At 46.3% G+C, this 12,584-nt stretch overlaps 1 protein-coding gene across 3 annotated transcripts in view; it reads right to left on the reverse strand.

The window, feature by feature from the left end:
• Positions 1-492: 492 nt before the first annotated feature.
• The window catches only part of LOC110511271 (carboxypeptidase Z), a 38,057-nt gene continuing 25,965 nt past the window's right edge, over positions 493-12,584 (reverse strand). For all 3 annotated transcript variants that reach the window (XM_036934149.1, XM_036934150.1, XM_036934148.1), the window contains 8 exons: positions 12,238-12,399; positions 11,239-11,397; positions 7,827-7,894; positions 7,682-7,749; positions 6,823-6,962; positions 5,294-5,393; positions 3,559-3,704; positions 493-957 (listed from right to left, as the gene is read on the reverse strand). In XM_036934149.1, coding sequence (XP_036790044.1) covers positions 712-957; positions 3,559-3,704; positions 5,294-5,393; positions 6,823-6,962; positions 7,682-7,749; positions 7,827-7,894; positions 11,239-11,397; positions 12,238-12,399 — 1,089 coding nt within the window. In that variant the 3' untranslated portion in view covers positions 493-711. The remainder of the gene's footprint in view (positions 958-3,558; positions 3,705-5,293; positions 5,394-6,822; positions 6,963-7,681; positions 7,750-7,826; positions 7,895-11,238; positions 11,398-12,237; positions 12,400-12,584) is intronic.

Here is a 12,584-nt window from a genome sequence, read left to right on the forward strand (position 1 = left end):
ACATAATAGAACACTGAGGAAGACAGAATGTCTTAATGAAACATAGTAGAACACCCATTATGTTAATGGGGGCCCAGAATCATTCCTGTTCAGGACACAACACATGATCAGATTCCTGCCCATAGTGGAGGTAGGTGTTCCCCTGGTGGACAGGGTACCTGGCCAGGAAGACTAAACAGAACATAAGGCCTTCTGGGAACATGGGGGGAACGTTGGTGGTACTCCGGCCAGAGCTAAATGTGATGGGGGACAGAAACCAAAAAAAGATTGAGAACCAATCTTGTAGGAGACATTTCACATAGCACCCATTCCCTTTACAGTGCACTACTTTTGACTATATAGGGAACAGGGTGCACTATATAGGGAATAGGGTGTACTATATAGGGAATATGGTGCCATTTGGGATGCAAACTACAAATAATTTTTATTTTACCTAACTAGGCAAGTCAGTTTAAGAACAAATCCTTATTTTCAATGACGGCCTAGGAACAGTAGGTTGTTCAGGGGCAGAATGACAGATCTGTACCTTATCAGCTAGGGGATTTGAACTTGCAACCTTTCGGCTACTAGTCCAACGCTCTAACCACTAGCCTACCCTGCCGCCCCACAATGCACTTGGGCTTTGGTCAAATGTAGTGCACCAAATAAGGGAATAGTGTGAGGGAATAAGGGAATAGTGTGCCGTTTTCAGTCTTTCTCCTGTCCAGTCTTCTAGAAGTTCCGTAGCAGCCAGGTGGGAGCAGAGACTCCTGCCTGAGTAAAGTAGTTCCACCACCACGGCTTCTCCTGTCCCTCTGCTCCCATCCCCGGTTCCCTGGGTTCCCTGGGTTCCCTGGGTTCTCCCGGCTCGGAGCGGCCGTAGCTCTGGAAGTGGTTGTAAGGGTCGAAGCGCTCATAAGTGTCCAAGGAGGAGCTGAGGAACAGGTGGTAGTCTGGTCCTACTGGCTGAACAGGGACCTGGAGGAGAGGAGAGAAATACATATCTTTAATGAGAGGTAGTGGAGGAGGGAGGAGGGGGGAGAGGGAGAGGGGAGGTTACTCAGGCCCAGGAGCCAGGATATGCATATAATTGGTAGTATGGAATAGAAAACACTTTGAAGTTTCTAAAACTGTTAAAATAATACACGAGAGTATAACACAAGTGTTATGGTAGCCGAAAATCCTAAGAAAAACACATCCAGAATTATTTTTTTTGAGATCCCATGCTCTTTCGATGAATAGCTATGGGTCCTATGTGATTCCAGCTCCCAAATTGCAATTCCTATGGCTTCCACTAGATGGCAACAGTCTTTGTCCCAAGGTTTCAGGCTTGTAAACGTGAATGTTGAAGAAAGAATATGACTTTGAAAAGAGAGAGTCAGCTTTGAAAATCAGTCTTGGGGCATCACGCCATAAAGAGGACGCTCACCAGCTTATTTTGTTTTCCTATTGAATATACTTCTTTCCGCATGAAATATTATAGTTAATTTACATTTGAGGAATAAACAGAAACGTAGTTTGACTTGTTTGAACAAAGTTAAGGTGTAGTTTTTCGGATTTCTATCTTGGCCAGTTGAACGAGTGGATTACTGAAATCGATGGCGCTAAACTAAACTGACTTTTTTGGGGATATAAAGAAGGATTTTATCTAACAAAACGACCATTCCTGTTGTAGCTGGGACCATTTGGATTGCAGACAGAGGAAGATTTTCAGAAGTAGGTGATTTATTTAATCGCTGTTTGTGATTGAAAGATATGTTGTGGGGCGCCGTCCTCAAACAAAGGCATGGTATGCTTTCACCGTAAAGCCTTTTGCAAATCTGAAAATGCAGTTAGATTAACAAGAATGTCAGCTTTTAACCGATATAAGATACTTGTATGTTCATAAATGTTTAATATTACTTATTATTTATTTGAATTTACTTACCCTCCAATTTCACCGGATGTTGTTGACAGATATCTCGCTCAAGGGACGCCTAGCATTATACCTCCGATATCATGACACTGACATCAACATACTATACCTCAGATATCATGACATTGACATCAACATACTATACCTCAGATATCATGACCCTGACATCAACACCTCAGATATCATGACACTGACATCAACACCTCAGATATCATGACCCTGACATCAACACCTCAGATATCATGACACTGACATCAACACCTCAGATATCATGACCCTGACATCAACACCTCAGATATCATGACCCTGACATCAACACCTCAGATATCATGACCCTGACATCAACACCTCAGATATCATGACACTGACATCAACACCTCAGATATCATGACCCTGACATCAACACCTCAGATATCATGACACTGACATCAACACCTCAGATATCATGACACTGACATCAACATAATACACCTCAGATATCATGACACTGACATCAACATCTCAGATATCATGACACTGACATCAACACCTCAGATATCATGACACTGACATCAACATAATACACCTCAGATATCATGACACTGACATCAACACCTCAGATATCATGACACTGACATCAACATAATACACCTCAGATATCATGACACTGACATCAACATCTCAGATATCATGACACTGACATCAACACCTCAGATATCATGACACTGACATCAACACCTCAGATATCATGACACTGACTTCAACATATTACACCTCAGATATCATGACCCTGACATCAACACCTCAGATATCATGACACTGACAACAACACCTTAGATATCATGACACTGACATCAACACATAAGATATCATGACCCTGACATCAACATGATATATCTCAATTATCATGACACTGACATCAACACCTCAGATATCATGACACTGACAACAACACCTCAGATATGATGATATTGACATCAACATGATATATCTCAGATATCATGACACTGACTTCAACATATTACACCTCAGATATCATGACAGTGACATCAACACCTCAGATATCATGACACTGACTTCAACATATTACACCTCAGATATCATGACACTGACATCAACACCTCAGATATCATGACACTGACTTCAACATATTACACCTCAGATATCATGACACTGACTTCAACATATTACACCTCAGATATCATGACACTGACATCAACACCTCAGATATCATGACACTGACTTCAACATATTACACCTCAGATATCATGACACTGACATCAACACCTCAGATATCATGACACTGACAACACCTCAGATATCATGACACTGACATCAACATAATACACCTCAGATATCATGACACTGACAACAACACCTCATATTTCATTACACTGACATCAACACCTCAGATATCATGACACTGACATCAACACCTCAGATATCATGACACTGACATCAACACCTCAGATATCATGACCCTGACATCAACACCTCAGATATCATGACACTGACATCAACACCTCAGATATCATGACCCTGACATCAATATCATATTTCTGAAAACACTGATCCTGGCACAGAAACACCTCAGATATCATGACCCTGACATCAATATCATATTTCTGAAAACACTTATCCTGACACAGAAACACCTCAGATCACAGATAAACCTCTCACTTTACCTTTTTGAGCACGAAGTTGACCCGCCCAGCTTTTTCCATGTGAGCAGGCAGGTAAATTCTCTTGCTGACTTTGGAGTAACCTTTAGCTGATGCTGTTATGATGTGTGTTCCTGAGTTCATTAACCTCCAGTAATCACCTTCCTCCGCTAGAGAGAGAGAGAGAGGCAGGAGGAGGGAGGGAGGGAGGGGACAGGGAAGGAGACAGGGAGGGAGGGAGGCAGGAAAGGAGGGAGTCAGAGAAGGAGGGAGACAGGGAAGGAGGGAGACAGGGAAGGAGGGAAACAGAGAAAGAGGGAGACAGAGAAGGAGTTAGACAGAGAAGGAGGGAGACAGGGAAAGAGGGAGACAGGGAAAGAGGGAGACAGAGAAGGAGTTAGACAGAGAAGGAGTTAGACAGAGAAGGAGGGAGACAGGGAAGGAGGGAGACAGGGAAGGAGACAGGGAAGGAGGGAGACAGTGACATGTTGTTACAGGGTAACCACCAGGAGAAAACGTTTGTCTTGATGTCACGTCTCTCCAGTGATGACACAATGTCAAAAAGAATGTTGCGATTCCTTGCGTGTATACTGCCAACATCTCTACATTAACACCATACAATGTAAACCGCTTGGAGCGTCTGTAAAAGCTCTGTGAATGAAACTAGGTATGATCTATGTCCCAAATGGCTCCTTTGTCCCTCCATGGAGCTGTAACAGAGAGCCCTGCTCAGAAGTAGCCACCTGCTCAGAAGTAGCCATTTGGGCTCCTATCTCCCTCCATAGAGCTCTAACAGAGAGCCCTGCTCAGAAGTAGCCATTTGGGCTCCTTTCTCCCTCCATAGAGCTCTAACAGAGAGCCCTGCTCAGAAGTAGCCATTTGGGCTCCTTTCTCCCTCCATAGAGCTCTAACAGAGAGCCCTGCTCAGAAGTAGCCATTTGGGCTCCTTTCTCCCTCCATAGAGCTCTAACAGAGAGCCCTGCTCAGAAGTAGCCATTTGGGCTCCTTTCTCCCTCCATAGAGTTCTAACAGAGAGCCCTGCTCAGAAGTAGCCATTTGGGCTCCTTTCTCCCTCCATAAGGCTCTAACAGAGAGCCCTGCTCAGAAGTAGCCATTTGGGCTCCTTTCTCCCTCCATAGAGCTCTAACAGAGAGCCCTGCTCAGAAGTAGCCATTTGGGCTCCTTTCTCCCTCCATAAGGCTCTAACAGAGAGTCCTGCTCAGAAGTAGCCATTTGGGCTCCTATCTCCCTCCATAGAGCTCTAACAGAGAGCCCTGCTCAGAAGTAGCCATTTGGGCTCCTTTCTCCCTCCATAGAGCTCTAACAGAGAGCCCTGCTCAGAAGTAGCCATTTGGGCTCCTTTCTCCCTCCATAGAGCTCTAACAGAGAGCCCTGCTCAGAAGTAGCCATTTGGGCTCCTTTCTCCCTCCATAGAGTTCTAACAGAGAGCCCTGCTCAGAAGTAGCCATTTGGGCTCCTTTCTCCCTCCATAAGGCTCTAACAGAGAGCCCTGCTCAGAAGTAGCCATTTGGGCTCCTTTCTCCCTCCATAGAGCTCTAACAGAGAGCCCTGCTCAGAAGTAGCCATTTGGGCTCCTTTCTCCCTCCATAAGGCTCTAACAGAGAGTCCTGCTCAGAAGCAGCCATTTGGGCTCCTTTCTCCCTCCATAGAGCTCTAACAGAGAGTCCTGCTCAGAAGCAGCCTGTCTGGGCTGCAGACCTTATCCAGAACTATGGCTATCAGTTATTACGGTGGTTACCTGTGGTGACATCTTTACGAATTCCCCTGACAGATATGGACGCTCCCTTTATTCCATAGCCCTCTTCATCCTTCACCACTCCCTTAATACCTCTGTGGACCTGGAGAAGAGAAGGAACGACAGGGAATATCAGGCTTGGGGAATGACATAGGGTTATTTTAACAAATACTGCTTATTCCAGCCTCATTACAGGATTCTCCCAACCAGGATTCCTGGATATACGGCTTATTTCCCACTCATTCCAGGATTTTCCCAACCAGGATTCCAGGATTCTCCCAACCAGGATTCCTGGATATACTGCTTATCCCCCCTGATTCTAGGATTATCCCAACCAGGATTCCTGGAAACCCAGGAAATTTTGGGGGGGAAGTTTCCAGAATTTGCAAACCTATCAGTGAATGGCAGGGAATGCTAAGGTCAGTGGAGGCTGGTGGGCGGGAGAAATATATAGTAGGACGGCAGCTTACTTCTTCGGGATCGGTGTCCCGTCCACGGGACGGTTGAGCTAATGTAGGCTAATGCGATTAGCATGAGGTTGAGCTAATGTAGGCTAATGTGTTTAACATGAGGTTGAGCTAATGTAGGCTAATGTGATTAACATGAGGTTGAGCTAATGTAGGCTAATGCGATTAGCATGAGGTTGAGCTAACGTAGGCTAATGTGATTAGTATGAGGTTGAGCTAATGTAGGCTAATGCGATTAGCATGAGGTTGTAAGTAACTAAGAACATTTCCCAGGACATAGACATATCTGATATTGGCAGAAAGCTTAAATTCTTGTTAATCTAATAGCACTATCCAATTTACAGTAGCTATTATAGTTTTGAACATGAAAAGTTATTAATAAACAAGTTAGGCACATTTGGACTGTCTTGATACAACATTTTGAACATAAATGCAATGGTTCATTGGATCAGTCTAAAACTTTGCACATACACTGCTGCACTCTAGTGGACAAAATCTAAATTGCAGCTGGGCTGGAATAATACATTATGGCCTTTCTCTTGCATTTCAAAGATGATGGTACAAAAAAAAATACAAAAGAACAGTTGTTTTTTTCTTTGCATTATCTTTTACCAGATCTAATGTGTTATATTCTCCGACATTCCTTTCACATTTCCACAATCTTCAAAGTGTTTCCTTTCAAATGGTGTCAAGAATATGAATATCCTTGCTTCAGGGCCTGAGCTACAGACAGTTAGATTTAGGTATGTCATTTTAGGCGAACATTTGGGAAAAAAAGGGGGTGGACCCTTAAGAGGTTTTAACATAACGGCTGTATTGGAACGAATGGAACGGAATCAGACACATCAAACACATGTTTTCCGTGTGTTCAATATACAGCTCCATGTAATACATTCCAGCCATTACAAAGAGCCAGCTGTCCTCCTATATCTCTGCCCACCAGCCACCACTGATAAGGACATTAAACATGGTCATAAAATGATGAGACAGCACAAAGGCCTTCTACGGTATAACTACGGCACAAAATGGCTGCCTGGTCGCTGGGCTATAGAGAGGCAGACCCACCGACTCCATGAAACTGAGCAGGGCCTCCTTGTTCCTGAGCCACTCTGGGTAGAGCTCCTCTTCAGAAGGGAACTTGTCACAGCCCAGCTCCACTGTAATCTCCAGACAGTTAGTGTGGAGGTAGTTAAAGTCTGACATGCCTACGGTACCGGAGAAATAGAGAGTTAGGACACACCATAAATATATACACTAGACACACAGGTACTGAGAATTAACAGACAGAGACAGGAATAAGAGGGGGAGGTTAAGGAGAGGAGGAAGAGAGGAGGAGAGAAAAGAGGAGGAAGAGAGGAGGAGTGGAAAAGAGGAAGAGAGGAGGAGAGAGAAGAGAAAGAGAGGAGGAGGAAGAGGAGGAGGAGAGAGGAGAGAAAGAGGAGGAAGAGGAGGAGAGAGAAGAGGAGGAGGTGAGGAAGAAAGGAAGAGAGGAGGGGGAGAGAGAAGAGGAGGAGGAGAGAGAAGAGGAGGAGGAGAGGAGGAAAGGAAGAGAGGAGGAGGAGAGAAAAGAGGAGGAGGAGAGAGAAGAGGAGGAGGAGAGGAGGAAAGGAAGATAGGATGAGGAAAAGAGGAGGAGAGGAAAAGAGGAGGAGAGGAAAAGAGGAGGAGAGAGAAGAGGAAGATAGGAGGAGAGAGGAGAGGAGTTAAGGAAGAGAGAGGAGAGGAGGAAAGAAGAGAGGAGGAGAGGAGGAGAGGAAAAGAAGAGGAGGAGAGGAGAGAGAAGAGAAGGAGAGGATGAGAGAGAAGAGGAAGAGAGGAAGAGAGGAAGAGAGAGTAAGAATGACACGAGGATGAGAGGAGAGACAGAATGACACGAGGAGAAGAGACAGAATGACACGAGGAGAAGATATAGAAGGTTCCGTACCCCCTGGGAAGCTGTACCACAGAGCTCCGTTGATGATGCCTCCACTCCGGATGAAGGACGCTCCACACCTAGAATATACAATATATGGGTCATGTAACAAGGGGGTAATATAATCATTCATAATTATAGCCAGGAATATAATCACCTCTCTGTGTTGTTGTCGGCCATGCTGGCGTGAGAGTCTGCGTATGTCCGGGCCAGCTGCTTAAATGCCTGCAGAGAGGAACACAGTCTCTACTCTTCAACATGGCATTTTCTGGCCTGGGAACAGAATAGGTTTTCACCACTGATATAAACTAGGTGTAGAACAGGGTACCTGTTGGTCAGGTTTAGGAAAGGTATCTGCTGGTCAGGTGTAGAACAGGGTACCTGTTGGTCAGGTGTAGAACAGGGTACCTGTTGGTCAGGTGTAGAACAGGGTACCTGTTGGTCAGGTGTAGAACAGGGTACCTGTTGGTCAGGTGTAGAACAGGGTACCTGTTGGTCAGGTGTAGAACAGGGTACCTGTTGGTCAGGTTTAGAACAGGGTACCTGTTGGTCAGGTGTAGAACAGGGTACCTGTTGGTCAGGTGTAGAACAGGGTACCTGTTGGTCAGGTGTAGAACAGGGTACCTGTTGGTCAGGTGTAGAACAGGGAACCTGTTGGTCAGGTTTAGAACAGGGTACCTGTTGGTCAGGTTTAGAACAGGGTACCTGTTGGTCAGGTGTAGAACAGGGTACCTGTTGGTCAGGTGTAGAACAGGGTACCTGTTGGTCAGGTGTAGAACAGGGTACCTGTTGGTCAGGTGTAGAACAGAGTACCTGTTGGTCAGGTGTAGAACAGGGTACCTGTTGGTCAGGTGTAGAACAGAGTACCTGTTGGTCAGGTGTAGAACAGGGTACCTGTTGGTCAGGTGTAGAACAGAGTACCTGTTGGTCAGGTTTAGAACAGGGTACCTGTTGGTCAGGTGTAGAACAGGGTACCTGTTGGTCAGGTGTAGAACAGAGTACCTGTTGGTCAGGTGTAGAACAGGGTACCTGTTGGTCAGGTGTAGAACAGAGTACCTGTTGGTCAGGTTTAGAACATGGTACCTGTTGGTCAGGTTTAGAACAGGGTACCTGTTGGTCAGGTGTAGAACCTGGTACCTGTTGGTCAGGTTTAGGACAGGCACCTGTTGGTCAGGTTTAGGAAAGGTATCTGTTGTTCAGGTTTAGGACAGGGTACTCGTTGGTCAGGTTTAGAACAGGGTACCTGTTGGTCAGATGTATTACAGGACAGGGTACCTGTTCATCAGGTGTATTACAGGACAGGGTACCTTTTGGTCAGGTGTATTACAGGACAGGGTACCTGTTCATCAGGTGTATTACAGGACAGGGTACCTGTTGGTCAGGTGTATTACAGGACAGGGTACCTGTTGGTCAGGTGTATTACAGGACAGGGTACCTGTTGGTCAGGTGTGTTACAGGACAGGGTACCTGTTCATCAGGTGTATTACAGGACAGGGTACCTGTTGGTCAGGTGTATTACAGGACAGGTACCTGTTCATCAGGTGTATTACAGGACAGGGTACCTGCTCATCAGGTGTAGGACAGAACAGGGTACCTGTTGGTAAGGTGTAGGACAGGACAGGGTACCTGTTGGTCAGGTGTATTACAGGACAGGGTACCTTTTGGTCAGGTGTATTACAGGACAGGGTACCTGCTCATCAGGTGTAGGACAGGACAGGGTACCTTTTGGTCAGGTGTATTACAGGACAGGGTACCTGTTCATCAGGTGTATTACAGGACAGGGTACCTGCTCATCAGGTGTAGGACAGGACAGGGTACCTGTTGGTCAGGTGTATTACAGGACAGGGTACCTGTTGGTCAGGTGTATTACAGGACAGGGTACCTGTTCATCAGGTGTAGGACAGGACAGGGTACCTTTTGGTCAGGTGTATTACAGGACAGGGTACCTGTTCATCAGGTGTATTACAGGACAGGGTACCTGCTCATCAGGTGTAGGACAGGACAGGGTACCTTTTGGTCAGGTGTATTACAGGACAGGGTACCTGTTCATCAGGTGTATTACAGGACAGGGTACCTGCTCATCAGGTGTAGGACAGGACAGGGTACCTGTTGGTCAGGTGTATTACAGGACAGGGTACCTGTTGGTCAGGTGTATTACAGGACAGGGTACCTGTTCATCAGGTGTATTACAGGACAGGGTACCTGTTGGTCAGGTGTATTACAGGACAGGTACCTGTTCATCAGGTGTATTACAGGACAGGGTACCTGCTCATCAGGTGTAGGACAGGACAGGGTACCTTTTGGTCAGGTGTATTACAGGACAGGGTACCTGTTGGTCAGGTGTATTACAGGACAGGGTACCTGTTCATCAGGTGTATTACAGGACAGGGTACCTGCTCATCAGGTGTAGGACAGGACAGGGTACCTGTTGGTCAGGTGTATTACAGGACAGGGTACCTGTTGGTCAGGTGTATTACAGGACAGGTACCTGTTCATCAGGTGTATTACAGGACAGGTACCTGTTCATCAGGTGTATTACAGGACAGGGTACCTGCTCATCAGGTGTAGGACAGGACAGGGTACCTGTTGGTAAGGTGTAGGACAGGACAGGGTACCTGTTGGTCAGGTGTATTACAGGACAGGTACCTGTTCATCAGGTGTATTACAGGACAGGGTACCTGCTCATCAGGTGTAGGACAGGACAGGGTACCTTTTGGTCAGGTGTATTACAGGACAGGGTACCTGTTCATCAGGTGTATTACAGGACAGGGTACCTGTTCATCAGGTGTAGGACAGGACAGGGTACCTTTTGGTCAGGTGTATTACAGGACAGGGTACCTGTTGGTCAGGTGTAGGACAGGACAGGGTACCTGTTGGTCAGGTGTAGGACAGGACAGGGTACCTGTTCATCAGGTGTATTACAGGACAGGGTACCTGCTCATCAGGTGTAGGACAGGACAGGGTACCTGTTGGTCAGGTGTATTACAGGACAGGGTACCTGTTGGTCAGGTGTAGGACAGGACAGGGTACCTGTTGGTCAGGTGTAGGACAGGACAGGGTACCTGTTCATCAGGTGTATTACAGGACAGGGTACCTGTTGGTCAGGTGTAGGACAGGACAGGGTACCTGTTGGTCAGGTGTAGGACAGGACAGGGTACCTGTTGGTCAGGTGTAGGACAGGACAGGGTACCTGTTGGTCAGGTGTATTACAGGACAGGGTACCTGTTGGTCAAGTGTAGGACAGGACAGGGTACCTGTTGGTCAGGTGTAGGACAGGACAGGGTACCTGTTGGTCAGGTGTAGGACAGGACAGGGTACCTGTTGGTCAGGTGTAGGACAGGACAGTGTACCTGTTGGTCAGGTGTATTACTGGACAGGGTACCTGTTCATCAGGTGTAGGACAGGACAGGGTACCTGTTGGTCAGGTGTATTACAGGACAGGGTACCTGTTGGTCAGGTGTAGGACAGGACAGGGTACCTGTTGGTCAGGTGTAGGACAGGGTACCTGTTGGTCAGGTGTATTACAGGACAGGGTACCTGTTCATCAGGTGTAGGACAGGACAGGGTACCTGTTCATCAGGTGTAGGGGAGAACATCCTCTCTTCATGGAGGTGTCTAGAGAAGTCAAAGGGATAAGAGATCACCAGCTCTCCACCATGGAGACTTGCAGACTGGACAAACGGCACAGACCTGATCCACTTCATCACTGCATAGGTCTCTGAAGCTACCTGAGAGAGGAGAGGAGAGGAGAGGAGAGGAGAGGAGAGGAGAGGAGAGGAGAGGAGGATAATTACACATTTCCCTTACAAAACTGGTTTTGTCTAAAACTCTGGACACCCCTAGAACATATCTTACCAAAACAGTAGGAATGTCCTGTACCTTACCAAAACAGTAGGAATGTCCTGTACAGTAGGAATGTCCTGTACCTTACCAAAACAGTAGGAATGTCCTGTACAGTAGGAATGTCCTGTACCTTACCAAAACAGTAGGAATCTCCTGTACCTTACCAAAACAGTAGGAATGTCCTGTACCTTATCAAAACAGTAGGAATGTTCTGTACCTTACCAAAACAGTACCTTACCAAAACAGTAGGAATGTCCTATACCTTACCAAAACAGTAGGAATGTCCTGTACCTTACCAAAACAGTAGGAATGTTCTGTACCTTACCAAAACAGTAGGAATGTCCTATACCTTACCAAAACAGTAGGAATGTCCTGTACCTTACCAAAACAGTAGGAATGTCCTGTACCTTACCAAAACAGTAGGAATGTCCTGTACCTTACCAAAACAGTAGGAATGTCCTGTACTTTACCAAAACAGTAGGAATGTCCTATACTTTACCAAAACAGTAGGAATGTCCTATACCTTACCAAAACAGTAGGAATGTCCTATACTTTCCCACATCAACAGAAAGCTAAGTTCCCATACCATCGGAGAGGTACCTACACCTGGGGGACTTGCTATAGAGAAGCTAGTTACATCACTCATGTGTACACACCTCTCCGATGGCCTCACTGGGGCCATCCAACTACCGACACCAGTGTAGCGAGATGTTGATATTACATACCTTACCAAACCAGTAAGAGTCTGGGATGGGGATGTGGTCTGTGCGGAACCGTTTGATCCTGCGATTCCGGTAGAGGATAGACGTAAGGTCAGGAAAGTTTCGGTTCAAGTCTAGGTTCTGAGCGTTGGTGCGACCCACCGTCCAACCGTTGAGCTCGTGACCCTACACAAACACACACAGAGGGTAAAGGTCGTGACCCTAGACATGGTTCAACACCCCACAACCCTGCAGGAGCGTGACGGGGAGGAGTGAAGAGTTAAGCATCATGGGTAATGGGAAGACAAGGGAAGTCATGTCGGTTAGAAGAATGTGATTGGATAGGATGAATATAAGAGGTCAGGAGTGTT

Source organism: Oncorhynchus mykiss, chromosome 10 (genome assembly GCF_013265735.2).
Source record: "Oncorhynchus mykiss isolate Arlee chromosome 10, USDA_OmykA_1.1, whole genome shotgun sequence".
Taxonomy (NCBI): domain Eukaryota; kingdom Metazoa; phylum Chordata; class Actinopteri; order Salmoniformes; family Salmonidae; genus Oncorhynchus; species Oncorhynchus mykiss.